The sequence below is a fragment of the Elaeis guineensis genome, chromosome 5, assembly GCF_000442705.2.
Source record: "Elaeis guineensis isolate ETL-2024a chromosome 5, EG11, whole genome shotgun sequence".
Taxonomy (NCBI): domain Eukaryota; kingdom Viridiplantae; phylum Streptophyta; class Magnoliopsida; order Arecales; family Arecaceae; genus Elaeis; species Elaeis guineensis.
Window position 1 is genome coordinate 11,488,641 of NC_025997.2, and position 27,452 is coordinate 11,516,092.

Sequence of the window (27,452 nt, forward strand, 5' to 3'; positions counted from 1 at the left end):
GAAATAATTAGTCAATAATTTAAATCTAAAACATAATAATTCAAATTTAACTTTAATATCTCAATAAATACAACAATGTTCAACAGCCTACATCAAATTCAATAAGACTTTCAATCTAAAATAAAAGTATGAAGGTTCTGCTTCTCATCACTCTTCCATTCATATCTTGCATCATCTTAATTTCTCAATATCTGTAAAAACAGTAAAATAAGAGGTAATGAGCTAGACAGTCCAGTAAGCAACGATCACTTTTCATAGATTTCATCAGACATTAAAGTAAATAATCATTCATAGAAAATAAGCATATAGAGTTCATCAATTCGAAATCAATTTCAATTATGTATATAATTAATGCTAAATTCATTTCTTTTTCAAAATTCAAGTTTCTTTTGAGATTTCAACTTGTTTCATTCTTAAGTTTTTTTCATCAACCATGAGCTATGACCATATTTTTTCTGTAGCAGGGTCATAATACCACGTATTTCTTGCAGTGAGCTACGAATCATCTGACAGCAAAGTCCTTCAGAACCGCTGGTCTCACTGGCGATATAAATCCTCAGGACAAATCAATTGCCAACGTATATATCCCATTAACGGGGTCCTTTACATAGTCAGATTGTCAATTCATATTATTCTTATATCAAATTCTTCATAAATATTTCTTATTCTAATTCAATAAGAAAACACATAATCATGGAGCATCGAAATCACTCAATATAATACATAACGAAATCAATATATTCAATCATGTTTCATCATAACACATCAAAATTGATAATTTCATAACAAAATATCATTCATCCAATTCATGTATCGTTTCACAAATCATGTCAAAAAAATATTTATAATTTATCGATAAATTTAGAAAAAAAATGAAGCATTATTTACCTCGAGCGTATTTCAATAAATCCATATAATTCTATAAATTTTCTTCTAAAATTCTTTTTTCATAGATCATATCGCGATATCCCATGATCAAACATCCACAATCCTATACAGGATCAATTTCAATAATTAAAAAAAGACATGAACAATTAAAAAAGATAGAATTGATGGACACCCGTATCCCATCATCTAATTTCATCTAGTCAAAATCTAATTAGGACATAAATGATCCAAAGTTTGACTATCAGATCAAATCGGATTCAAAGTGACAAGACCGAGGTTCCTTTATTGGATTCATCAATTAAGTAGAGAGAAAAAATTAGAGGAGAGAGAATCCATGAGGTACAATCCAAATTGATCAGGTGCCACGATTCAACATCTCGATTAGTGTGCTCAAAATGATCTAATCAAGTCATGGTTAAATCGAGATCATGGATGATCAAATCTAATGATTCATGGTGATCAAGGTGCAGGATACTACCTGACAACTACGGATCATGATGCTTTTATTAGAATCATTCAAACTCATCATCACTCAAACTCATCAAAATAATTTTTTTTATAAATTCTAAAAAAATAAACTTCTAGAGAGATACAATTCTAGAAAGAGAAATTCTTGAAGATGAATCTGAACTAATTAGACGATACGGTTCAATAAATTCGATTGATTAGATCAAGATAAATTAATCAAATCATACTGAAATTACCACATAGATAATTCAATAGAATCATGGGTGATAAAATCTAAAGATATTTGATCTGATCAAAGTGGGTGCCGGTATACTATCCGGTGATCACAGATCAAAATCCATCACTAGGATTATTTAAATTCATCATCATTCTTCTTAAAATTCTAAAAAATCTTAAGAGAGAAAAATAACTTAGAGAGAGAAAATTCTAGAGAGAGAAAGTGGAGAGAGAAACTAGAGAGAGAAAGAAAAGGGAAGAGAGAGAGGATAGGAGAGAGAAAAAAAAAAGAGAGAGGAGAGAGAAAATCCTCTCTTTTTTTTCTTTTCTTTTCTTTCTTTTCTTTTTCTTTCCTTTTCTTCTTTCCTTCTTCTTCCCGTGGCCTCTTTTGGCAAAATAGAGGATCGTGTGGTCCCCCCATTGATTGGCCAGTCCGAGACTGCGGTCGGTGTAGCGGTGGCTGGCGGCAGACGGACGATGATGGTGCGGCTCGAAAGAAAAGAATCTGACGGTTGGCGGTGATCCCCGGCACCGAAAAACCAAGGAAAAAGGGGCTGAATAGAGGATATTTTTCCAACAAAATCCGGCGACTCCGGTCGCCGATGATCATGCACACAGGTACGGAAAAGAAAGGGGAGAAGAGAGGAAGAGAAACCATGGCTTACCTCGAGCTCCGATGACGTTCCGGTGAGAAATTGGGGTGAGCACGATGATGGCTTCCGCGAACAAAAATTCTGACGATCCTCATCGTTTGGCTCCGAGATTCTTGGTGGGAGAAAGGGAGAAGGGGTCTTCCCCTTTAAATAGAGCTGGAGGGGAGGAGTTTAACTCCTTCTCGGCGAGCTTTCCGACTCCATTTAGGAGCCGGTCGGGAGGAAGAAGACTCCCTATTGGAGTCTTCCTCAAAAAAATTTTTTTTTTGTTGGGCTTTTGTGGGCCTTTGGGATGGGCTTAAGGCCTAACAGGCCGGGTCATAACAAATATACCACATATAAAAGCTTTAGTAGTTGACATGGAAAGATTATCATAAAAAGTATATAAAAACTTGAAATTATAGTAAAGACAATCCTAAATTGGAATTCTTGTTTTTTTTGGTAAAATAAATTGGAATTCTTGTTGAATGAAGATTCATGAAACAATCTCAAATAGTTGAGAGAAGTTTTGATGGTTATTGCTATGGTTATAGACTATAGAAAGATGATAGTCTAGATAAAGTTTTATATTTATATAATGACAGTACCTTGGTTTGATTTATAAACAAGCTCGACTCAACTCAGTACACCTTTGAACTAGTTTAGTTCAATTTGAGATGATCAAATCGACTAACTATACTTACTTTTAGCTTGAGTCCAAAATGAGCTTGAATCATACTATGATAAACAAATCAAGATGAATCACAAAATTTATGCTCCAAGACAAAATAGAACGAATTCTTGGTGACTCAGCTAGATCAAGTTTTCTCAACACTTTTATAGGGCATGCGACGATAGATCATCATCGCTTACCAAGGAAAAAGAAAAGATGGACTGATTAATATTTTTTTCATCTCAAAAGTTTTGAAACATTCCAAGCTCAAAAGGAGTTGACGCTTGTTAAAGGCGAAGAATATTGACATGACGCATGCACGCACGTCAAAAGCAAGCTTGGAGAAGAGGCTTTAAGACCAGAGCCAACCAAACGGGTCACACGGGCCAATTGGCCAAGGTCGGCCCATCCAAGTCCAAGCCAGGTGGGTCGTGGACCAGACTCGGCCCATTAAAGTCGGCGGACATGTCCACATTAGGGTTTTGAAGCTTTCTAGGGTTCCACGTTTCGGTTCCCTCCCTCGCTATATAAGGGGCATTCCATCTCGCCCCCACCCTCATTTCCGTCGTAGCCGCTTCTCCGTCCTTCCGCCATTGGTCTCAACCATGGGTCGGAGTAAGTAGCTTTCCATTTTCTGATGGTTATTCTTGATTTCTATTCCATTTTTCTTCGATCGATGCTATGATCTTTCCTGAAAGCGGTGAGAGATTAGAGTGGTGTTGGCTCTTTGATCTAATCAACCAGATCTGATATGTGTTGTTGTTGTTTGTTCCGATATGGTTTTATAATTCGTTGGAATAATTAATGTTTATGATGTTTTGAGTTGAATCTGTTTCACATGAAATATAGTATGCTTCGAGATTTTTTGCTCCCTGTGGTTAAAGATTCATTTAACCCTATAAGTGTTGTTTTCATTGTATTTTCTTTTTTGGATCTGAATCTCTCTTTGGTCTGGTTATGTTATATTGTACTAGTCTTTGAGTTTCTTTACCTTTTTTTGGGTATTACATTCCGTTATTATATGGTTGTTTTGTATTTTTTTAGATTCCTCTGACGTGACTATAAGATGGGTGGTCTGTTAAAACACCTCAGGTTGTGAATGTCCGCGATTTGTTGGTAGAAATTGTGATTTATTTGCAAGAATGGAACGGTATTATAGAAAGTTTTTTCCTTAATTTATGGTGAAAAAAGAAGTTAAATGATTGGCCTGAATTCTAGGATTTAAGTTGTCAATGTTGCACATATTGAATAGATTACTGCGAAAAAATAAAAGTTCGTAGGCCATCTTTCTCAGTGATTCTAATGAGGACCTATTGCATTCCTGGACATTTCTGGCTACAGCTTATCAATTGCTTTGCAGTTTTTGACTACTTTTTTTGGGTGGGATGCTGATTCATGGCAACAAGGTGGAATTGTTTGTTTTCGGTTATTCCTGCATGAGATTGATTATGATAGGTTGGAGTAGCTTAGATGCTGCTGTGATATTCTGTAGTTTGAAATAATCAATATGACTTGCTGGGCATGTTGTTGAAGCATTGAGCTCACTCTGCATGCTCCTTCCTTAAAGAATGGGGGATGGGACTAGATCTTCTCAAAAAGCTATGATAAATAAACTTGTTCTGATGGATGGTGCTGCCCAAGTTAATAAAAATAGAAGATATTGTAATTAGGCAAAAGGAACATTTGTTTTTGTTTTCTTTGAAGGTTCTTATGATGGAGATAAGAACATGAAAGTTTGAAATGAATTGGTGGGGGAGATCTGCAGGGGGAAAAAAGGACAATAAATGAAGATTTGGTTGCAGATAAAGGAAGGCTGTATTCTTGATTCATCCCAGATAGATGCATTTGGGGTATTATTGGACGCGTGCATGAGTCAAATGCTGACCAAGGTGTTGCATCTGATTCAGTGGGTGAAAAAAATTATAATTCAGTGTTTTCATGTATGAATGATATCAAGAAAATATAACTTATGAGGTTCTAGAATTACAATTTATTATATCTATGATTAAACATGTAAATCCTCAAGCCTGGAGTTGTGGACTATTCATGTTTAACAGGAGGCATTGGAGATTCTCTTGATCACTACAATAATAACCCTTTTCTTGAGTATATTGTCTGCTGTAATTATCAATGAAATATTTTATTTGCTGCTGACTAACCAAATTGATTCGAAAGATTACCAGGTTCACTTCATATGTATTGTCTGTTGTAGTTATCAAATGGGGTCTCTAATTTGCTGCTGACTAACTAAATTGATCAGAAATATTGCCCAAAAGAACTTAAAGAAACAGGGTTCATGTGAGTGATATTATCTGTTAATCGATCACTTATCAAACTGCATACGATAATCCTCAGTAGTAAATCATGTTCACTGTATTTATAAATTGACCACAGTTAGCAAAGGTCACCTGAGTTTGCTGCCATGATGTATATATGCTCATTTTTTCAATTTTGAATTGTTTTTTCATTTGAAATTTTACAACTGGAAGCAAGTGCCTTTGGAAAGAGCTGAATTGTTATTTGTGAAAAATTATGTGTTCTGACTTTGATGTTTTGAGATATTCAAAGATCTTAGAGCAAGTCCAAAGGGTTTATAGAGCTTATTGATTCTTTATTCTGTGAGATTAAAATTTATAAAGTAGAAGGTTTTGTTTTGGTGTCAAATCATGAAGTTGTTTCCTGGTTGCTTGTCTATTCAAATCTTGGTTGCCTTGGAACTTCACTTCCACCATGTTTAGACCAATGTGTGTATTGAACAAGGAATTTCTTTATAGTGTTGTTCAATGGATGAGGCTTGTATGCTTGTTTGATTTGTTCATGATGATTAATAACAGTATAGATAATTTGACAAATATGTGCATCATAAGCCAAAATCCTAATGGAAATTCCAAATGATCAGCTCTTTTTCATGAGAAATGGGGTTAGAGTGGTTTTTTGCAATTGCCAGACTTTGGTGCATGTTGAGGTTATAACCTATGCATTACTCAATTGTGGAACTTTATCATTAAAGTTAATCTTAATCATGCATAGGTCTTGCGGTCGTTGTTTAAGATTATATTATAATCTCGCTTGATGATTTCTCATGTGCAGGACCTGCAAGATGTTATCGTCAGATCAAGAATAAGCCTTATCCTAAGTCACGCTACTGCCGTGGTGTTCCAGATCCTAAGATTAGGATCTATGATGTTGGGATGAAGAAGAAGGGAGTTGATGAGTTCCCCTTCTGCGTTCATCTGGTGAGTTGGGAAAAGGAGAATGTGTCAAGTGAGGCTCTTGAGGCTGCCCGTATTGCATGCAACAAGTATATGGCCAAGTATGCTGGGAAGGATGCTTTCCATCTAAGAATGAGAGTGCATCCCTTCCATGTCTTGCGTATCAACAAGATGCTTTCATGTGCTGGAGCTGATAGGCTCCAGACTGGAATGAGGGGTGCCTTTGGCAAGCCTCAGGGAACATGTGCTAGGGTGATGATTGGTCAGGTCCTTCTGTCTGTCCGTTGCAAGGATAGCAACAGTAACCATGCACAAGAAGCCCTACGCCGTGCCAAGTTCAAGTTCCCTGGCCGTCAAAAGATCATTGTTAGCCGAAAGTGGTATGTATCAAAAAGGAAAAGATTGATAATAAAATTATTCTTGAGATATGGATAAGAATTTGTTGGTGTTGCTACACTTGGTTTCTGCTTGGTTGTGTTTGCTTCCATGTCTAGGGAATGCAATGCAGTGGGAGGAAACATGAATGGCTGGCTCGTGATGAGAGTTTATAATATTTGTGTCTTGATATATTTGTTTTCACCATTTTCTGGAAAGCTTTTTTTGTCGTCCTTCAAAGGGAGAAAGAACTGAACCAACAGGATAGTCTTTATAGAAGATTGGAGTATCCATAAAAAGCAGTTTACTTCTTAACATTTAGGATTTGCATAGTTCTCTGTTTCAAGTTCTAACTAATGCTAAAAGCTATATTGTTTTGACTATGGGAAAGGTGCTAGATTATGCTTTCTTAAATTTGTGATTTGTGTTCATGAATATTCACACCCTAAACTTATTTTTCAGGGGCTTCACAAAATTTAGCCGCACTGATTATCTGAAGTGGAAAAGTGAGAACAGAATCATCCCAGATGGTGTCAATGCCAAGGTATGTTTGCGGATACAAGATTTTAATCTCTGCACCAAAATGCATGGACATGTATCATTTCACCACCCCTTAAATTTACAAGATGACCTGTGAATTTCTTCTCCCCTATACACCCCATGATTTAATGTAATGGGGGATGCCCAAAGTCAAAATGCTATCACACTTGTTCTGCTGTAGGCACTTGTTAGACACAAGTTATTTTTTTCCTTTGAGATAATGCTCTAGGGCAGCTGCTGTTTCTGTGTGGCAGAAGTCTTGTGTTAGTCCTTAGTAGTCAAATTTTGGAGTAATCCAACTTCAGTCAAATGCAACCAATTTAAGGCTCTTGGCAGGCGCACTTTGTCTTATTTGACCTGCTACCCCACTTTCCGCCAGTCATGTGTATTGAAATATCCTTGCATTTTGATTGGCATTATGAGGGCTAGTTCATTTCTCCTTTGTTTTGACTGGAGTTCATTAAATTGCTGTCTCACCTTGTCAATTCGCTAGGGGAACTTTAGTTGGATCGCAGCAAATAAATGTAGCAGATGTGTTTAAAAAATTTCCTGTCAATTTAGTCTATTTACAGTGTGTGAGATGGACTCTATTATTAACATATCTTTGGTGGTGCAGTTACTTGGATGCCATGGGCCACTTGCTGCGCGCCAACCTGGAAAGGCATTCCTTTCAGCTGCCGTTACGGAAGCTTCTTAGGATATCTCATTTAGAGAACAAGCACAAGGCTGTTGATCTATCATTTCTGTTTCGATGTCCTAGATCATTGTTGGAGTTTATTTTCCTATTGACTGTGTTACCTTTAGCAGCATATGACTGCTAGTTTTACTTATTATGGATATTTGATTTTTTTCTGTACTTGGACACCTGGGATATGACAATTTAGCTTGTGAAGTTCCTGCTTATATTGATGCTGTGCTCAGAAATGAGCTTTGCTTCTTGATGCCCGTTTCTCTAACTGCAGGGATTGCTAGGAAACTCTTATGTGGGCATTTATGTTTGATAAGCTAAAGGAAAGTGGTGTCAAGAGATTTGGTGTTTCATCTGTTGTTTTGGTGATTTGACATAAGAGTACCTAAAACATGTCTTCCGGGCCTGTATTAGATTTCTTTGTCATAAATCATCAAAGTGTTTGTTTTGATTACCGTGGTGGTAAGGGTCCATCATCTAGTCTTTTGTGCATGGTAGAGGTTCTCTGTTTCATTAATCGTTGGGTTTGCATTTGGTTGCTTGTAGTCGCTGTAGCTGTAACAGATCAATTTTTGAAGTTCTGGACCTTGGTAAATGAAAATTTGCTCTCTTTTGGTGAGTAATGAAAAATAGCTCCTCTCCTCCTGGCTTATGCATTTTCTGCTATGCATACTTTTGCTTTTGGTCCACTGTCAATCGTCCATGTTATTACTACGGTACAAAAACAGTAGGGATGGATCAAGTTTGCGTCACAGTCTTTCAAATTGTGTTTCTTTTTATTGCTGTGCTGTTTAACTTCTCTTTTTTGGGTTGTATGTCTTACAGTCTTTCAAATTGTATTTCTTTTATTGCTGTGCTGTTTAACTTCTCCTTTTTGGGTTGTATGTCTTCTGTAAACTATGGGCTTGCTATCTGTGTTTGTTTCTTCACTATCATATATTTCTTATACTTTTTCTGTATCTTTCTCACCTATTCTTCTACTTGAATCCTAGTTCTGCCCACCACCAATGGGTGGCCGGACATCTTTATACCAAAAAATTAGCGCTTTGGAAATGACAGTGGATGAGTTATTTTTCATCATTTCTGTTTTTAACTTACAAGCTTATATAAAAATTTATTTTAATGGTATTTTGCATGGAAAACTGGCATCTGTAAGCTATAATGTGAGCAAATTTTTTTGAATAAAAAGAATATGATATGTGAGAAAATGTGTGTATGAGGATATTTTGTATTGCAAATATGGCATCCAGGGCTGTGTTTTTTGAACTTGTCCACTCTGGCTATTTTCATAGATTCCGACTTGTCCTCTCTCGTTATCTGATAGATTCCTTTGTTTAGGCATTTGTTTGGAGGATTATGTTATACCTTTCGTCATTTTTTTCTGTTTTTTGGGTAAAGATACCTTTCGTTAACGCACGCATACAAGTCATGTTTGTAAGGGATGCGCATGGTGTCACTACGTCCTCGCCCAAATCAAATGTATTTCACGACTATGTCTTATATGCCACGTTAAAAAAGCTGCTTTGTTCTTCAGAAGAAGCCTACGAGTCTACAACGGTAGGATTTGGGGTACTGTATTGTTTTTCTAATTTTTTTACCGAAAACGGAAGCATAGAGTAAACATCAATCCAGTCAGCATGACAATTTTTTATTTTTAAATTCTGGAAATATCGAGTCCCTAAAATCCAGAACCGTTCAAAGATCCTTGTCCGAAAACAAACGACGTTACCCAAAAAAAAAAAAAAAAAAAACAAACAAAAAAACGAGGTTCGGTTTCCAATACCCTGGAAAACCACCGTCTCTCCGCATGACTTTTAAGGTCGGACATCCCATCCCTCTCGAGATATTTCAACTCAGGGAATAGTCGTTTGGAAGGGCTGGGATACATGACATCCAACTTATTCACAAAAAGCGAAGCATACTATAATCTAACTCTGATTTATGTTTCAGTCCCATCAGCCCCTAATTTGGATTCCCTCTCAATTCATTCATCATTTTTTTTAAAAAAAAAATATTTCTTATTTGATGTTGAGATCCTCATGTTTAATCTTTATTTTTTGATATTATTATTATTATTTTTTTAATTTATATATCAAAATTAACGTGGAGAGGAACAAGAAAAGATATATCTCGTACAATTTAATTTTATATTTTTATTATTTTTATATAAAATTTTTAAATTAATTAAATAATCTGTAATAAATTTTGTTCACCTATTCTCCTCCAATAATATATAATTTAAAATTTTTATTTAAAATATATTTTTTTTTGATTTTTTTTAAAAATAATGATTTTTAATATCATCTCTTAAAAAAATAAAAATATTAAAATTATCATCAAAATTTATACATACTATAATATTTTTAATAATAATTTTTTTCACTTTTCACTTTATTTGTCTTCTATATTTCCATCGGTTATTGCTAATCCTTCATTCTTTGTTTTTGTTAATAAAAAATAAATCAAATATAAATTTAAATTGAGGAGTTCAATTCTAGAATACTGGCTTGAGTTTGGATTGTAGGTTGGCCGTGCATGAACCTGCTTATATTTTTTTTTCATTTATTTAAACATCTAGATTAAAGAATTTGTTCAAAATCAGGGGACAGTTTGAATTGAACCTATATTAATATCTAGTAACTGTATCAACCATGCTAGTACACCCTCATCAACCAATTATATAAATATTTTGCTTTCTCATGTATTTTAGGGAAAAAAATAATCAATTTATATCATTTGAGATAGCAGGGAAAGATTCTATATATAGTGCATGGATTAGTAGCCGATACGGATAACGTACGGTATAAGACGAGATCTCGGATGAGGCATGGGAAAAACCACTTTTCGGAATCGAAGCCTCGTCGCTGGTTTTCACTGCTCTCTCTTCCCATCAGAACCGCGTGCCGCCGTAAGTTTTCTGATTACCATCATCCATCCCCTTTAACTAGCAAGTAAGGATGAGGGTTTATTCCCATCGAATATTTCTTCTCCTTTCCCTGTACGTTAAGTCGCCTGCTGGAGCCCAGCTGTCGTCGTTGTCTGATTTGTTTTTCGAACATTTGGCGGGGATCGCCTTGGTGGTTGTGTCTGCAGCCCAATTGCGCACAATGGGTTGGATTTTCTTGGATTTTTCGGGGAGTTCTGGAGGTCCAGTTTGAGGTGATTGGCGAGAGTAGGGTTCTGGTGTGGAAATTTATCTTCGTTTCAGGGTTAGCTGATTAAAAAGTGGGGTTTTTGATGGATTTTTCTTTGGGGACAAAGAGAAATTAAGTCTTTTTTTGGTCTTTGACTTTTGTCGCTGAATGCGGGATTCGTTTGCTTCGTGTTAGGATGCTTGAGTTTGATCGGAAATAGCATCTTGACAAGGAGATGGACGGAAAAAATCGGATTTTTGATATATATCCTTTCAAACATTTACATTTTAATGAACGTATCACGCGTTCAACAAACCCTCATTTGCAGTTGTTGTTAAATTAGCGAGTGCTGGAGTTCTATCAATTTAAATTTATAAACCTTACAAATTGTTGTATCGTTATGCTTTCTTGGATTGAGACTTTGGTGTTTTGCAACTTAATTTAGCCGCTAGAACTGATTTGAGGAGTTCCCTGGTTATCAGTGTCTGTTCTTCTCCGTTCTAATAGCCATTCATCTTTTGTATATATTTGTCATTTGATTCTATGAATTTCTAAATGTTTGTTTATTTCACTTTGAAATTTATGGTATTTCAAAAGGCCTGTGGAAATTTCATTTGATTGGTGTTTATTTGATAGTTCAGTGTTCATTCATCTGAGAATCCGAGATGTTATACTTGATTTGACACTTCAATATCTCATCGGATGTGGATATCCTTGGGAAAAGAAGGATCTGTTGCGTCCATTCTGTCGATTATTTTGGAATTTTATTTTGCAATATCTGATTTTGCTTATATCATTGTACGCTCTGCAGTTAATTGGGGAAATATTGGAATCAGAGGAAGAACCTGCTGATGCCAGGACAATTTTTTTGAACTGCAGTCAAGATGAACACTTCTTTATGATTCATATACAGTACAGTGCATCCCTAAAGGTTAGTTGCTAAACTATTTGCTTGTTGATTCTGAGTTTCTTTCTTTTGAGCAATATATGAACCTGAGATTAGAATACAAGGTTGAGTTCGCCCAGTATTGCAGTTATATATGCACTTAGATCTAATCTGTTTCAGGCAGAAGCAGGATCCATGCATGGATGTTGAAGATTATTTGAACAGATGGCCTCAAAGTTGAGAACCCTCCTACTATTTTTGCTTATATTTGTTTTGCTTCATGGTTCTACTACCATTGCGAAGTCTGGGAAGGAAATCATTCGGAGGTCTCGGACAGCCCCAAATAGGAACTTAGAAAGTGCACTTATAGACGGGACTGGTGCAGAGGCTAGATTTGAGAGCTCCAAAAGTAGTTTTCCAGGATTTGGTGAGAAGAAGGTTGTTAATAGCAGAGTTTCAGTGTCTGCAGTTGCATGGCTTACTCTTGCCATGGCTGCAGCAACAGCCTTGGGTGCAGTTCCATTCTTCTTTGTGGAGTTAGAGCCACAATGGGCAGGGATATGCAGTGGTTTGGCTGCTGGAGTGATGTTGGCTGCAAGCTTTGACCTAGTGCAGGAAGGACAGATCTATGGCAACGGAAACTGGGTTGTTATTGGGATTTTGAGTGGAGCAATTTTTATTTGGCTTTGTAAGAAGGTATTCAATGTTCTGCTTTCCTCCATTTTTTCTTTCTTACAGTAATAAATGATATTCCGCAGTGTTCTTCATTTAAATAAATATAAACATAGGATTACATTTATTGTTTTACTCTCTCTCTCTCTCTCTCTCTCTCTCTCTCTCTCTCTCTCTCTCTTCCAATAGATTGTTCGTTGGGCATTTATATTGCTTTTAACCAATTTGAATTCTGTGCCTTTTAGCACTCATAATTTTGTTTTATCTTTTCTAATGTAGTTTCTTGTACTTTGCCTAATTTGATCACCATTTCTATGTCCCTTTTTCTTATCTTAGTTGATTTGTAAGTTCCCCCACCGATGTTAATCAACCATATCATCATAAGATGCATAAATAGCTTAATCAGTCTTTTTTGCTTCGTTGATTATGTTAAGTATATTTTAAGTACTTATATTTTAGGCTTAAAAAAATCCTCCAACATTTTGTATGGAGTTGCATATACTCTTTCGTATTTTGAATTGCTGCAATGTCAACCCTATATTTTGCACATTGCTACAATGTGATCTACCCTTCTCTTAATTCGGATCATGACTCGCCAAAGGTGCTTGCTTGTTAGATGATGTGAAGGTAGTTATGTGATGTCGTTTTTAAAAAAAGAAAAACAAAAAAGAAGATGGAATTTGACGTGGATAAACCTCTCCTTCTTGCCCAAAATCTAGGGCTTCAGAAACCCTAGTTCTTGCGGAAGGGAGCCATGTCTCACCAAAAGTGGCCCATTGACAAATTTGAGAGGTTTAGAGTTCAGGGAGGGTCCAGGGACTCATTATTCTATGCTCGCTCCTTCAAAACTGATGTTGTCTCCCTCATCTCCAAATATAAGAGCCATGGCATCCCTAGCTCCAACTTGTTGATCACAGCAATAGTCTCCAATTATCACTTCTTCACAGCCTCACCATTATCAATTTCCTTGAAGATTCCGCCTAGTAGGCCACCCCAAGAAGCCTTGATAGTATTGGACTGCTGCCTTCTTGTACGACCATGAGTGGTGGTTCTCGCCATCAAATGATTATTAGTTTGGCGGGGCTTTTGACCAAAAAAACTAGTTCCTGTCCTAGATTTTGAGCAAAAATTTCTCTAAGAGAATTTTATGGGAGAGCAGGAGTGGTCCTAAATTCCTAATTGTGGGAATGGGAAGTGGGGATGTGTGTTTGATCAGAATTAGAGAGGAGGGATATTTGGATGCAATCCAATTTAGAGTTTGGGAGTTTCAAAGGATCAAATTGGGGAGAATTATTGGAGTAGAAGGGATCAAAATCTTGATTTTTTGAGTGATTTATTTAGTTATTCTTTTCTCATAATAGTGAGTTGTACTAAGTGACCATCCTCAGGGCAGCCCTCAGTTGCAAGGATGGAGAAGATGGGGGCAAAAATGGCAAAGGGAGGAGAGGAGGTGCTCGAAATGCATGGAGGGGGGGGGGTGTTTGGGGGTGTCGAGGTAGGAGGGGAGGGGAAGCAGCCCTAGTGCCGATGGGGGGAGAGGGGGCATAAGGGTGCTTGCCTGTATTAGAGCGAGGGTGATCATCATCGACATGTCACTTCTGATGAGACATGGCTCCCTCCTCTTGGATCTCTTTCTCTTTTGCAAGATTTAGGGTTTCTAGAACCCTAAGTTTTGAGGAAGATGGGAAGATAGGTTTATTCATGTTAGATTCTATCTTTAAAAAAAAAAAATCAACATCACATAACTACATCCGTGTCAACTAATCAATAGGCACCTTCAACAAGCCCTAATCCGAAATAGGAGGGTGGACTACATTGCAGCGATGTGCAAAATGCATAGATGACATTGCAGCAATTTGAAATGCAAGGGGGTATTTGCAATTCCATACAGAATGCCAAGGGAGGGGGGTTAGCCTATATTTAAACATCAGCACATTGAATTTCTTTTTGTTTTTTCACCATTTGGGACTCAAATCTCTGTCACCAACCGTCTTTATATGTTTGTTACTTTGTTAACATATTTTGCAATAATTCCAATTCTATCCACTTCAAATGAATCTCATGCTTCTCCATTCATCTTTTTTCCTTGGGCGCCTATAACTCATTCCTTTCCATCTTGTGCTACTGGAAACACTTCCTTTTGATATCACTATACAATCTTTGCAAGTCCAGCTCTCTTTTGTAATCAGGCAGGATATATTTGTGACGGATTAAGTTCATCTTCTAAGTCAATAAATCCGTTCACTTCTAAAGTATGCATTTACTTTTAATAAACCTTATTGCTGCAAACTCAAGCATCCCCATTTCGTTTGACATCAAAACTCTTGTCCAGTTGGCCCAGTATCTTTGCATATCTTTGACTATTACTTTCATTACTAAATTCACCACCTTCAGGTATCTAATCTACTTTATAATACCTTCAATGCATCCATTTTCTTTAAATTGTATCTTCAATTTGCTCCTGCCGACATGGGGTTTATACATATCATGGCATTTATTTTTTCTTTTCATCTACCAACTTAATAGTAATTAGTCTACGACTTCGCATATCACCTGAATCTCCACCGACTAATATCTCTACTTCATTTCAAAAACTATCCTTCATTCCATATATAAGCCTGTACTTGATAACTCCTTAAATTTGTCTCCTTTTTGTTTTGCCTCTTGTAACCAGTAATTTTGACTCATAATTCTGACTTTTAACTTGCCATCCATTCTTGTATAAATACCTGTACTTGAAGTGGCTAATCAAATCTTATTAGATGGTCACCCGCCGTTGTTTCAAATCCATAGACTTGACTCCATGGTTGTTCTCCGAAGAGCTAGTCTCTCTAATTGGGTATGGATTGTGTTATAAAATTCTCCATGTCAGGTAGATTAGTATTGCCATGCATTATTAGGCTTCTATCTCAGTCAGTTGTCAGCTGTTTTTGTATACAAATGCTAGATTTGGATTATATATGAATATAGATGCTCAAATAATGATGTTTTTTTCTGTGCAGTTTCTTGAACAATATGGGGAAGTAAGCATGTTGGACATAAAAGGTGCTGATGCAAGTAAAGTTATACTTGTTGTTGGAATAATGACTCTTCATTCTTTTGGGGAGGGTTCGGGTGTTGGGGTATCCTTTGCTGGCTCAAAAGGGCTTTCTCAAGGTCTTCTAGTGACTCTAGCAATAGCTGTGCACAACATACCTGAAGGCTTAGCTGTAAGCATGGTTCTAGCATCTCGAGGGGTCTCTCCTCAGAATGCGATGTTGTGGAGTTTCATTACATCATTGCCCAGGTAAAATGGTAACATGGGTTTTGATTATTGTAGGACCTCCAACAGTGCATAATAAGGTATATAACTGTTGGTCTGAGATCAGGCATCTCTGCTATTTTAGCTTTTGGAGGGATTTCCCCCCTGGTGGAAATTGAGAACAGCATTTTGTCATGATTTCTGGGTCACATTTACACTGACAGTCACCAATTTTTCCCTAAACTATCACATCGGGTCTCTGCCCAAATATTTTTGATTTATGCAAGATGATTGTGACATGTTGGTTCCCCCTCCCCAAACCTCTACTTGTTCTTCATCCACTTGTTTTAACAGAAAGCTTTTTTCCTGTAAGATTGTGTTTTTCCATAACAATGAAATTGTATTAAACATGATGAAAGCCAGAAGCTGAAAAGCCGAGGCTCTGGCACAATCGTTCCATATATTTTTAATCATGACCAGGTGATTTTAACCTTAATGCCTTGTCCCTTTTGCTAGGGTCTTGGCATCAGCAACCTTGTTATTCGCAAAGTGACGATCCACCCAAGATGTTATGTACATATATAACAGTCAGAAAGGATTGCCATGATGTTTATGAACATGTATAACAGGTGATGCCACCTGAAGGTGGGACCTCTCCCTTGGAGGACCCATGGAGAGCAATGCCAAACAGCTGAGATATGTCCAGTTATAAAACATCTGCAACATCAAATAATAGCCACTATTGACAGTTATTGCAGTCATAACACAGATTTTGATTGTTAATAATATGGGGTGGCCAACATAAAAGTGCCTCAAAAGCATGATGAAGTTCATTATTTAAAACCATGATATGGGGTCGATTTAACAATTCCTTCCTTGCTATTCATTTTAAACATTACCATGCGCTGGTCTTGGGTTGGTGAGTTCACTTCTTTCGGTGACTAATAATATAGTTTAACATAAATTTGAAAATCTATTTTGCTCCATTTCTTCTAACATATATCTCTGCTTCTTTTTCCAGATTTCTATCCTTGATGCTTTCATTGATGAGATCATGTCTATAAAGACCAAGTTCAATCAGTTATGACTATATTTTGTTAATCATAAGCCAGATTCCAAGCCAAATTAAAGTTAAAATTAGATTTATGATATTTAACAGTTTCATTGCTGTATAATAATAATTCCTTGCCCTGCAAATTTTTATATAATTTGTATCACAATTAACAATATAAACTTATGATATTTAACAGTTTCATTGCTGTATAATAATAATTCCTTGTCCTGCAAATTTTTATATAATTTGTATCACAATTAACAATATAAACGGAATCGCAGGGTTCTCTCCCCTCCCCAAACCCCCCCCCCCCCGGCCCGTGGCCTCCTCCTTTTCCAGTGGTGCTTCTTCATACACTGGTTGCCCCCTCTTCTGAATTCATATATGGGTTTGTGGCTTCATGATTGCATTGCCCACTTTAATTGCTCTTTAGGAAACTGTATTGTTTGGTTACACTTGACAACCACTTTTTATCTCCTTGAATTTGATTTTCCCAATTTTATCTGTTTCCATTTGTGTTGCCCCACATTCATCTCAACACCTTCATTCTCCCTCTATTTGCAATTTTTTATACTGAATGTTGCCCACTGCTTCGTTCATAATATTGTTGAAATAGCATATGCATGTGTGCTTCTGAGAGAAAAATGTCCCGTAATTGTGGAATTCTTGGCACAAAACCTCTGGCACCTGCCTATTTTGCTTCTCTCAATGGGTACATTTCTTAGTGCTTTGCTATCAGCAGGACATGCACAAGGAGCTCTATCAACACATAACAAAGGCCTTCAATTCCTAATCATTCTTATAAATGATCGTTTATTTATTATTTTTGCAAATTTTTTTAACTAAATTGCATTTTTTTTCTCTAAATCTAGGATCATATGGTTTATTGTTTTCAGTTTGAATGATAAATATATCCGAAAATGTGTTTAATACAAAGACTTGCATATTTCATCTATTTTGGTTCCTAATGGAAGAGAAAAACATTTAAAGTTGGTAGATATGTGATGACCAGTTGGAAATTTCTCTGATGTTTTTTTTCTGCACTTTTCACAATCATTAATAGCCATTTGTCTTCCTCTTGTATTCTAGCCCATTGTAGCTGTGCCTTCGTACCTCTGTGCTGATGCATTCCACAAGGTATTGCCTTTTTGTACGGGCTTTGCTGCTGGATGCATGATCTGGATGGTGATTGCAGAGGTTCTTCCCGATGCTTTTAAGGTAATTAGATCATCAGTTTTTCTATCATTATGCTCTCTCTCTCTCTCTATATATATATGTACACACACACACACACATACATATACATATACATATATACATATATATACATATACATATGCATATACACATATACATATACACATATACATATACATATATACATATACATATACATACATACATATACATACATATACATACATATACATATACATATACATGCATATACATACATATACATATACTTACATATACATACATATACATATATATACATATACATATATACACATATACATATAGATACACACACACACACACACACACACATATATATATATATACATACATACATACATACATACATACAGACACACACACATATATATGCACACACACACACACACACACACACACATATACACACACACACACACACATACATACATACATATATACATACATACATACATGTATATATATAGATACATATATATATATATATATATATATATATATATATATATATATATATATATATATATATATATACATGTATGTATGTATACATACATACATATATGTGTGTGTGTGGACACACACACACACATATACACATATATATATAGATATATATGCATATATATATACATACATACATACATACATACATACATATGTATGTATGTATGCATACATACATACATATGTATGTATGTATGTATGCATACATACATACATACATATATATGTATATGTATGTATGCATACATACATACACATACATATATATGTATCTGTGTATATATGTACACATACATATATATGTATCTGTGTATATATGTATACATACATACACATACATATATATGTATGTATATATATATGTATGTGTATATATGTATACATATATATACATACATATATATGTATGTATATATGTGTGTGTGTGTGTGTGTGTGTGTGTGTGTGTAAGGAAATATGTGCCCATATCAAAATTTTTGCAGAGTTTCAGGAACACCTGCATTTTGTAATCATTGAAAGCTGTTGTGTGCTCTCACCAGAGGAACCTGCATTTTGTAATCATTGAAAGCTGTTGTGTGCTCTCACCAGAGGAAAGCAAATTGCTAAATGCTATTTATCATGCATTATCCTTCTTTTCTACCTTTGAGTTAAATGGGTGATGATACTTTTTATCTTTTTTCCAGGAAGCAACTCCTTCTCAAGTTGCTTCTGCAGGCACACTTGCTGTAGCATTCATGGAAACCTTAAGCACAGTCCTCCAAAGTTTTAGCCATGGCTACAAGTAAGTTTCTGCTGTTCATCTATCCACTACTTTTGTAAAATTTAGTAAATCCCACATCAAGACTTGATATCTCGTCCTTTTCTGCATATATGTTAATGTGTTCTTGCAAGAACCTCTGGCAAGATGTAACCAAAATCTGTTTGATTTGTGGTGCAGCTCAGAGGATGCCTCTGGCTTTTTAGTTTCTCTGCTATTTGGTCTTGGGCCATTGCTTGGCGGAATGATACTCGTTGTTTTTTCTCTTGCCTTCTATCTACAACATCCTCTTCTCACTGGTGTGTTCTCCGGCATTGCATTTTTTCTTGCTGCATGGAGGCCTGTACAGCTTCTTTTGTCTTCGAAGATGGAATTCTTTACCCAGACATTGTTGCTTATTGCTGGCTCAGCTTTATATCACATGTCCACAGCTAGCATCTTAAGATTGGCTCGTCGCAAGGTGTCTGTCAATGACCTTGCATCTTCTTCTGGTCTTTCTGTGAGTGCCCTCACTCTTCAATCATTCTTGGCATGTGGGGCCATCTCCTTTCATGCCCTGGCAGAGGGGCTTGCTCTAGGTGTGGCAGCCCCAAAGGCTTATGGGCTTGGCAGGCACATGGTTCTACCAGTTTCACTACATGGGCTGCCACGAGGTGCTGCTGTTGCAAGCTGCATCTTCGGCGCCACCGGCAGCTGGCAGGGAGCCTTAGCAGCTGCTGCCTTGACTGGGTTTGCAGGCCCCATCTCTGCCATTGGAGCTATACTTGCTGGCATTGACTACAGTGGCCTTGATTATTGGATGGTCCTTGCATGTGGAACGTTGCTCCCGAGCTTTGGCGGTGCTTTTCAGCGAGCACTGAAGTTGGATGCAAGGAAGAGCATTTATGGGCTGTTGATGGGGCTTGGATTTGCCTGTGTGTGTTTAACATCCACCAGGTTAGTTTGCCTGCATACACCTTACTGCAATTCAGCACCAGAGGCTGTCACTTGAGTTGCAGACTGAATTCTTATTTGTTCTTGTACCATGAGCGTGGCTGTGCACTGATCTTTGTTAGCCACCTGATTGCGTTGGAAATCTATCAGGCTGAAGGGTGAAACCCAGATGCTTAGAGAGGCTGGAAATATAGGAAGAGCAAGTTATCATAAGTTGATCATGAAGGTAAATAGAATTGTCGTAGTAGTGGCCATGAATTTCTATACAGGTAGTTTCTGAAATGAAAATTTAGGATGGATGTTGGTGGAGTGAAGCGTATTCTTGGGCTTTCGAAATGATAGTGATGGGACAGCGAACATAAAACAAGTTTTTTCAATCCTATTATCTTCAGTAAATTTAATTGAATGTAAAGTGTGAATCTCTTATTTAGCAGAAAATCACATTTTGCTACGTGTATTGCTTGTTGTGTGTCTGGTGAGTTTTTATCTCGGTCCGTCAAGACCATCTTCGGTTTGGCTGAAGAATGGTATACCACAAGACAATGAGTTAGAGCAAACTACCCTTAACTTGCCTAAATGCAGAAACAAAATTATTTTGCCTTTCCAGTGACTGGGCTGATTCCGGATTCTTTGGTTCTAGTGGGAAAACGGAGGGGCCGCCGACTTTTAAAATATTCAGAGGAACCCTTTAAAAAGAAAGGCTGCACATATATACCCGATGGAATACTTAGTTTAAAATAAACAAAGTTTCTCTGTTTGCTTCGCATATAAAGTTTATATACGAAGGAAATAAAACTACGCTAGGTTCCACAAATCTTATTTTTTCTTGGTTTCCCATCAGAACATTCTTTTCTCGAATTGTAGGACGGAAAGCGGAAAAAGCCATATCATGCTAGCCGCATGGAGCTGTCCTGGTGAAATAAAATGAAAGAAGAAATGAAATTAGGGATTGAGAAACCTGGATTTTTTTTTTTTTTTTAACCATGTACTTTTTCAAGAATTTTGCATTGCATGCATCTTATAATTTTTTTTTATTTTAATTGCAACGTGGTTATACATCACCTGCATTCAGCCATTATATCTTATATCCGTACAATCATTGTGCGGTAAGGTGGTATTTGATGACTTAAAGAGGATCACTAAGATAGTCTTAGATAATCCTTATCATGCTATTATCTGATCTCTCTTTGGTCTACAATATTTCTACAATTAAAGATATTTAGATATCTTTAGATATCCATGAGTAATTTGTTTGAATATTCATAAAATATTAAATTTATACTTGATCAATTGCATAAAAATATACTTATTAATCATATATTAATAAATATATTATAATAAATTATTAATATATTTTTTTTAACAATTTATTTCATAAAAATATATTTTTTAATCCTATAAAAAGATTAATTATTATTATAGAATTAATATTTTCATTAATAATTATAAACCATTATCATTTTAATACTAATATTTATCTTGATTGAAAAATAAGGTAAATAGAAGTAATATGTTAAATAATTTTATCAGATAAATATAAATTACAATAATATACTTGTATTATAATTTTAAAATATAATTGAATAATATGATGATGATGTGATTGGTAACATAATATAATATAATATACATCATAATATGAATATTATTATTATAATATTGATGTAATATATCAATGATATGTTGATAAACCAATTTTTTTCACTGAACTGAGGAGCATTTTTGTTCCCAAAATTCAAAATAAGATCATTACTTTAAGATGACTGGGGATATCCATTATCAAAAATGGCTTTTCTATCGTTAGGTTGAACGGTGATTTAAAAACATCATGATGTAGAATTATCATGATGCAATTAAATACATTAATCTTATTATTTTCATTTATATCATCTTTGATCTTAATGTTATCATCTAATATCAAATGTCATTTAGAAGTTATAACTCCCCACTATGCACCCCTCAGCAAGTTTGACCAGAAAGTGGTCTATCAACCTCTATATGCATCTGGTGAATAGTGTACCCCCGGAAAGCACCTCATGATTCTTTGTCAAGCATAACATAGCATGGGAGGCGCCCAATTATATCACTTTTATTTGGAGCTAAAGTATCAAATTAAATGACTTGGTCCCCAAAACGCCAAGCAGCCTCATTTAATTTCCGTAGCTACCTGAAACTAGATTCAACTAGTCAAAATTATCAAACCTTTTTAGGTTGATTTTATAAATTTTAATTCGCCAACCACTCCTAGGGAAGACATGCTTCAACATTTTCCCTATAAAAGAGGAATCCGGAATCCTCCTGCAACTTGTCGTTAATGTATCTTCTCTGGTTTTGTTCATTCGGATTTTTTCAGGTGTCGGTATCGGCAAGCCGATTCGGCGTCACATTCACGCGTCATAGCAACAAGTCTGCACGTGTCTTTCAACACCACAAACCTCTTGCAAACTCCGGTAAACGGTGAAGACGGCACCATACGGCGAGCGGTTACTTCATAAAAAAGGAGAAGATATGATATAGCGAGCGAAAGGCGAGGGTTTTCCATCACCAAAAAAGAGAGGCTAGGGTTTCCGATTCGACTACTCCTTCACTTTTTAGCTGCGAGCGAGAGAGATGAAGATTTATCACATCCCTTGCTTGGAGGATAACTATGCCTACCTGTAATAATTTTATCCCTTCCAATCCTTCCTCTTTAATCCTTCTCCAAATTAAACCCTGGCTCTTCTGTCTCTATTGTTCTTTCTGTCTTTAATTAGACTAGATTTCGTAGTGCTGATTCTTTCTATGTCGCCGAAATGGCAGAATCGTGGACGAGAGCACGATGGAGGCGGCCGCCGTCGATCCCGTGGAGCCCAAGAAGATCATCGAGTCCGCCAAGGAGATCGGCGCGGAACTTAAGCTCGTCCTCACCACTCATCATCACTGGTTTTCCTTCTTCTCACCCGATACCTTTTTGAACTTCTAATTTGGTTTTTCTTTCTGTCGGAGAAAACCTTGAAATAAATTATTTGAATTGCTTGTTGGAAATGATTATCCAGTTAATTAGACTCATCGTTAAATTTTTTTTTGGGCAAAAAGATTGAATCTCTGGGCCGTTTTCGTTTCTGAAATGATTTAAATTTGGGAATTTGTATGTTTCCTGTGATGCTGAATGTGCTTCCGATAACAAAAGGTTGTTTTTTTCTTACGGCGAGTTGGTTTAATCTGGGATAGGGATCATGCTGGTGGAAACGAGGAGATTAAAAAGCTGGTGCCAGGGATTAAGGTCTTTGGTGGGACGATAGACAATGTTAAAGGGTGCACGAATGAGGTGGAGAATGGGGACAAGTTTACTCTGGGGGCGGATATTAATATCCTGTCCCTCCACACGCCATGGTATGTCATTGCCTTATTGTGATTGCTTATTATGCTGGACTATTTGACAATTGGTTTTGTGGTGATTCTTGTTCGGTTACTATGGATGGAGCACTTTCTGATAGTGGTCTGGAGTGCTGTGAGTTCTCAGGAGAGAATGTGAATACGAGAATTACTGATTTAATGCATTGTTATTATGATACACAACATACAAGTTGATAAAGTATGATTTGATTTGAGCACTGAACTGATTCACGGTTTCTATAATTTTATTTTCCAGTTGAATAGAATTCACGTAACATTTGAAGCATTCCTAGGTTGATTTGTTGTAAATATTGAAAATCAGTTCTATGAAAACAAAGTCAGTATGGAGCATGATGTAGCTATGGAGATAGGCCTTCACTTGGTTGCGGCATCAGTATCTGTGTACTAATATTTACAAAACAAAGCAGATGGTTTAACTAATTGAAAATTCATGAGAAAGACTGAAATGACAAGAGGTTGGTTAGAACCTTTCTTTTTATAACATTATGCAACATGGTGGAGCGGTGAGAATGATAGGCCAAACTTCTTTCTCCAGACCATTATGAGTCCCGCTCTTCTCTTTTTTAGTTTTTGTTGTTGTCACCGCTACCAGTGCTACCTCCATCGCCATTGCTGCCGCTGCTGCCACCTATATTATAGCCACCACCTCTACTGCAACTGCCACTATCTCCATCATCGCAACATCACTGCTACTGCTGTCAACATTACTGCTGTCGCTGCTCCGCTATCATCACTGCCAACACTGCTGCCACCATCGCCAAATGTAGGAAGAGAGGTTGGTTATTGAGAAATTTTGTCTACAAAAATAAATATGGTTTATTGCAGCAGACATACTTATGTTTTTGAAAACTAAAAAATAGAGTCAAAACATAATTTCTGTTTTCTTATTTTAAAAAATAGGAAAGTGAAACTTATGCCACACACAAACTAAATTATTTATTTCATTCTTAAAGTTAATAATTTTTATAAAGGAACTATAGATTTCTATTTATTACTCTAATAACCAAAAGTTAACTGATAAAGTGTATTCCAGTTCTAAATCATTCATTGGATTACAGCTACCATGAAAATTTCATGCATGTTCATTGAGCATGTGATTATAGAATTCAGATCACCTTTTGTATCCTGCTATTAGAAGGAAAAGCATTTTTTCTTGTTACTTTATATTAATAGGTAATCATGAGTGTTTGATACTTGTTGTAAGTTAATATCAGGAAATGGCAAAGCTCTCTCTCTCTCTCTCTCTCTCTCTCTCTCTCTCTATATATATATATATATATATAAGATATTTAAGTTACTGGTCTAAATTTTCAACTTCTTATTCCAATATCTTCTTTTTCCTTGTTCTATCTGTGGTTCTGTTCCCTGTGAGTTATAGCATCTTTATTAAAAAGTTAAGCCAAGGCTGTTGCCTTTCAGTGTAACAGTTTTTATGTATAGATAATTATTGCGTTAATGTTATGCTTGTTTGCTTCCATCAGCCACACTAAAGGCCACATAAGCTACTATGTGACAAGCAAAGAGGAGGAAGATCCAGCTGTGTTTACCGGGGACACATTGGTGAGTGGAGATATTTTTGCCGGATGCATTTCGTAATTGAGTGTTTTTAACAGTTTTACTGATTGATCATGGTATTATTTTTCTCTCTTTTTCTTCTGCAGTTTATTGCTGGCTGTGGAAAGTTTTTTGAAGGTACTGCAGATCAGATGTACCAATCACTATGTGTAACATTGGGTTCATTACCAAAGCCAACTCGAGTTTACTGTGGCCATGAGGTAGGATATCTTCTCATTATTTGATGTTTGTTTGATTACTAAGAGTGAAAATGGGGCCACACTATAATTATAACCGATCCCAAATAGCTATGTTAAGGGCAGTTAGTTTTTTTTTTTTTTTTTTTTCTCGGTTATAATTAAGAAAGAAGAGGTCAAGGTTTCTTGATCTTGTGCATAATTGAATATTACAGTTGTGTGACCGGGACTTGTAAACATGGTCTTGCAGTTGATGAATGTAGTATGAGATCATTTAATGAAATGTTGAAATGGAACAGGTGGCCTTGTATACATTGTTAAATGATTGTCAGTACATTAAAATATAAGCTACATTACAAGAAAGTTGTGATGGAATGCAAGCTAGAGCTCCATTCCTTGAATAGCCAGCACACAAATACCATGTACGACACCAAATAAGCATTTACTTGGTGCTAGATAGAGCACATCACCATGATTATTAGATTTGATATTAAGAGAGCACATCAATATATAATCAGGATATCTAATTTGATTCTGTCATAACTAATGAGAAATTTTGTCATCTAAGCCATTATTTACATTTTTTTTTTTCTGTTTCTGAATGTGCCAAGCAAATGATTGACATGCCATTTTTTTTGCCAGTACACAGTAAGCAACTTGCGGTTTGCATTAACAGTTGAGCCGGAGAACGAGAAGATGAAGCAAAAGCTCTCATGGGCCCAGCTACAACGTCAGGCAAACCTGCCAACTATTCCTTCAACCATTGGGGAAGAGCTTGAGACAAACCCCTTCATGCGTGTTGATTTACCAGAAATACAGGTCTTATGCATTGCATTTATGGTTTTCAATCACACAATGTTGCAAACTAAAATTTAGAAATTGACCTCCATTATTGATATCTTAATGCATCTAATATTGAATGCTGCAATCTAGATGTGATTTGGGAATTTAATGCAAAGAAGTTGGCCTAACTGTTGCTTGAGTAATGTCTTCACTTCTGCCATCTTATGTCTTCACTTCCAAGCCAACAATCTTTGGATTGGTGTTGGCCCATGGATTATGGGGCTGTAGGTACTGCAGAATTTAGTGTTCCAACGATAGTCCCACCTGATATGGATCACTTTTGAGTGCATGGGAAGGAGGCATTTGATGAAATCAAACAGTGAAATACACCGCTGATGTTAATGCACCTTGTAGCACGTAAATTCAATTTTAAGCATTTAAGTAGATTTTCCTGGAAACCCAGGGGGTAGTACGGCTTTTGTAGATCCTTTTAGAGTTCCTGCCAGTTACAAGGCTTTATTCTTCCAGTTTTTCAGACTTCTTGCCGACAAATCGCCATTGTGAAGTACAGCTGGTTTTTATAGGTCTTCATTTTGTTTCAGAACCTGTTATTTTGTTTAATTTTTCAATGCCTTTGGCCATTAATGTCTTTCTTAGAGGTCAAGTTGCATGCCATTACTGAAATATACTGAAGAATATGGCAATTAATGATTCAGCTCCACTTTGTTCCAAATTCCTTGATGACTCTGAAGAAAGATTAACTCGTCTGTATGCTATGCAGGCAAAAGTTGGTTGTCGATCTCCAGTTGAAGCCATAAAAGAAATAAGGAGGCTGAAAGATAATTGGAGAGGCAGATGAAGATTTGTGCTCTGGAGCTTTTTAATTTGGTGTTTAGACTTTGGCTTGGGCAAGAACATGTATTCTAAATGAGTGTTTGTATGTCTTTATGTGGTAACGAGACTTGAAAAGCTCAGGTTGAACTTTGAAGGCCGTTTGTATGTTTTGATGATGTGTAGGGATATGGGTTGTCACCTTTCAGGGGATATAATATGTCCAAACCTTGATTTTCTCTAATAACCAGCTTATATCGTTTGTATATTATCACAAATTATTCATGTCCTATTGGTGCTGTGCTAATAATTACTCACTAAATGGCTATCGATTAACAATTAGTGGTGGTATTTATTGATTTGAGTCATTCACTCATCCAGTTATCCATCCTCAGTTTGCGTGAAATTGGAATATGAATATTTTAATCCTCTATTGCCTTGTTATGCTCTGAGTTGTGGACAGAAATGGAGGGACAAATATTAAAGATTCATATTCTTTTTCACTTATAGAGAAAATTTTACATTGGATACCAGGGGGTGAGAAAAGGACTAGTTGGTTTGTATTTAGACCCGCTC

At 36.3% G+C, this 27,452-nt stretch overlaps 3 protein-coding genes across 3 annotated transcripts; all 3 read left to right on the forward strand.

Annotated features, from left to right (window-relative positions):
- The first annotated feature begins 3,341 nt into the window (after positions 1-3,341).
- Positions 3,342-7,907, forward strand: LOC140858067 (large ribosomal subunit protein uL16). The gene is made up of 4 exons (XM_073257508.1): positions 3,342-3,492; positions 5,968-6,469; positions 6,927-7,008; positions 7,621-7,907. The coding sequence occupies exons 1-4, from the start codon at positions 3,483-3,485 to the stop codon at positions 7,699-7,701; spliced, it is 675 nt and encodes a 224-aa protein (XP_073113609.1). The 5' UTR covers positions 3,342-3,482; the 3' UTR covers positions 7,702-7,907.
- A 2,752-nt stretch (positions 7,908-10,659) lies between these two features.
- On the forward strand, positions 10,660-20,566 carry LOC140850846 (putative zinc transporter At3g08650). Its single transcript, XM_073257340.1, has 8 exons — positions 10,660-10,851; positions 11,638-11,757; positions 11,893-12,408; positions 15,387-15,670; positions 16,045-16,105; positions 17,769-17,897; positions 19,109-19,206; positions 19,363-20,566. The coding sequence occupies exons 3-8, from the start codon at positions 11,938-11,940 to the stop codon at positions 20,171-20,173; spliced, it is 1,854 nt and encodes a 617-aa protein (XP_073113441.1). The 5' UTR covers positions 10,660-10,851; positions 11,638-11,757; positions 11,893-11,937; the 3' UTR covers positions 20,174-20,566.
- Positions 20,567-22,574: 2,008 nt separating this feature from the next.
- LOC105037371 (hydroxyacylglutathione hydrolase cytoplasmic) lies at positions 22,575-27,154 on the forward strand. Its single transcript, XM_073257509.1, has 7 exons — positions 22,575-22,772; positions 22,915-23,037; positions 23,326-23,487; positions 24,993-25,071; positions 25,173-25,286; positions 25,905-26,081; positions 26,827-27,154. The coding sequence occupies exons 1-7, from the start codon at positions 22,726-22,728 to the stop codon at positions 26,902-26,904; spliced, it is 780 nt and encodes a 259-aa protein (XP_073113610.1). The 5' UTR covers positions 22,575-22,725; the 3' UTR covers positions 26,905-27,154.
- Positions 27,155-27,452: the final 298 nt, after the last annotated feature.

What these genes read in the sequence shown, in the direction of transcription:
- LOC140850846 (XM_073257340.1), top strand. Translation starts at nt 11,938, where the DNA reads ATGGCCTCAAAGTTGAGAACCCTCCTACTATTTTTGCTTATATTTGTT. An exon ending in TTCATTACATCATTGCCCAG is followed by an intron (nt 15,671 to 16,044) that starts GTAAAATGGTAA and finishes ACATGATGAAAG; the next exon opens with CCAGAAGCTGAAAAGCCGAG. An exon ending in AGTTTTAGCCATGGCTACAA is followed by an intron (nt 19,207 to 19,362) that starts GTAAGTTTCTGC and finishes TTTGTGGTGCAG; the next exon opens with CTCAGAGGATGCCTCTGGCT.
- LOC140858067 (XM_073257508.1), top strand. An exon ending in ATCATTGTTAGCCGAAAGTG is followed by an intron (nt 6,470 to 6,926) that starts GTATGTATCAAA and finishes CTTATTTTTCAG; the next exon opens with GGGCTTCACAAAATTTAGCC. An exon ending in CAGATGGTGTCAATGCCAAG is followed by an intron (nt 7,009 to 7,620) that starts GTATGTTTGCGG and finishes TTGGTGGTGCAG; the next exon opens with TTACTTGGATGCCATGGGCC.
- LOC105037371 (XM_073257509.1), top strand. Translation starts at nt 22,726, where the DNA reads ATGAAGATTTATCACATCCCTTGCTTGGAGGATAACTATGCCTACCT. An exon ending in GAGTTTACTGTGGCCATGAG is followed by an intron (nt 25,287 to 25,904) that starts GTAGGATATCTT and finishes TTTTTTTGCCAG; the next exon opens with TACACAGTAAGCAACTTGCG. An exon ending in TTGATTTACCAGAAATACAG is followed by an intron (nt 26,082 to 26,826) that starts GTCTTATGCATT and finishes TATGCTATGCAG; the next exon opens with GCAAAAGTTGGTTGTCGATC.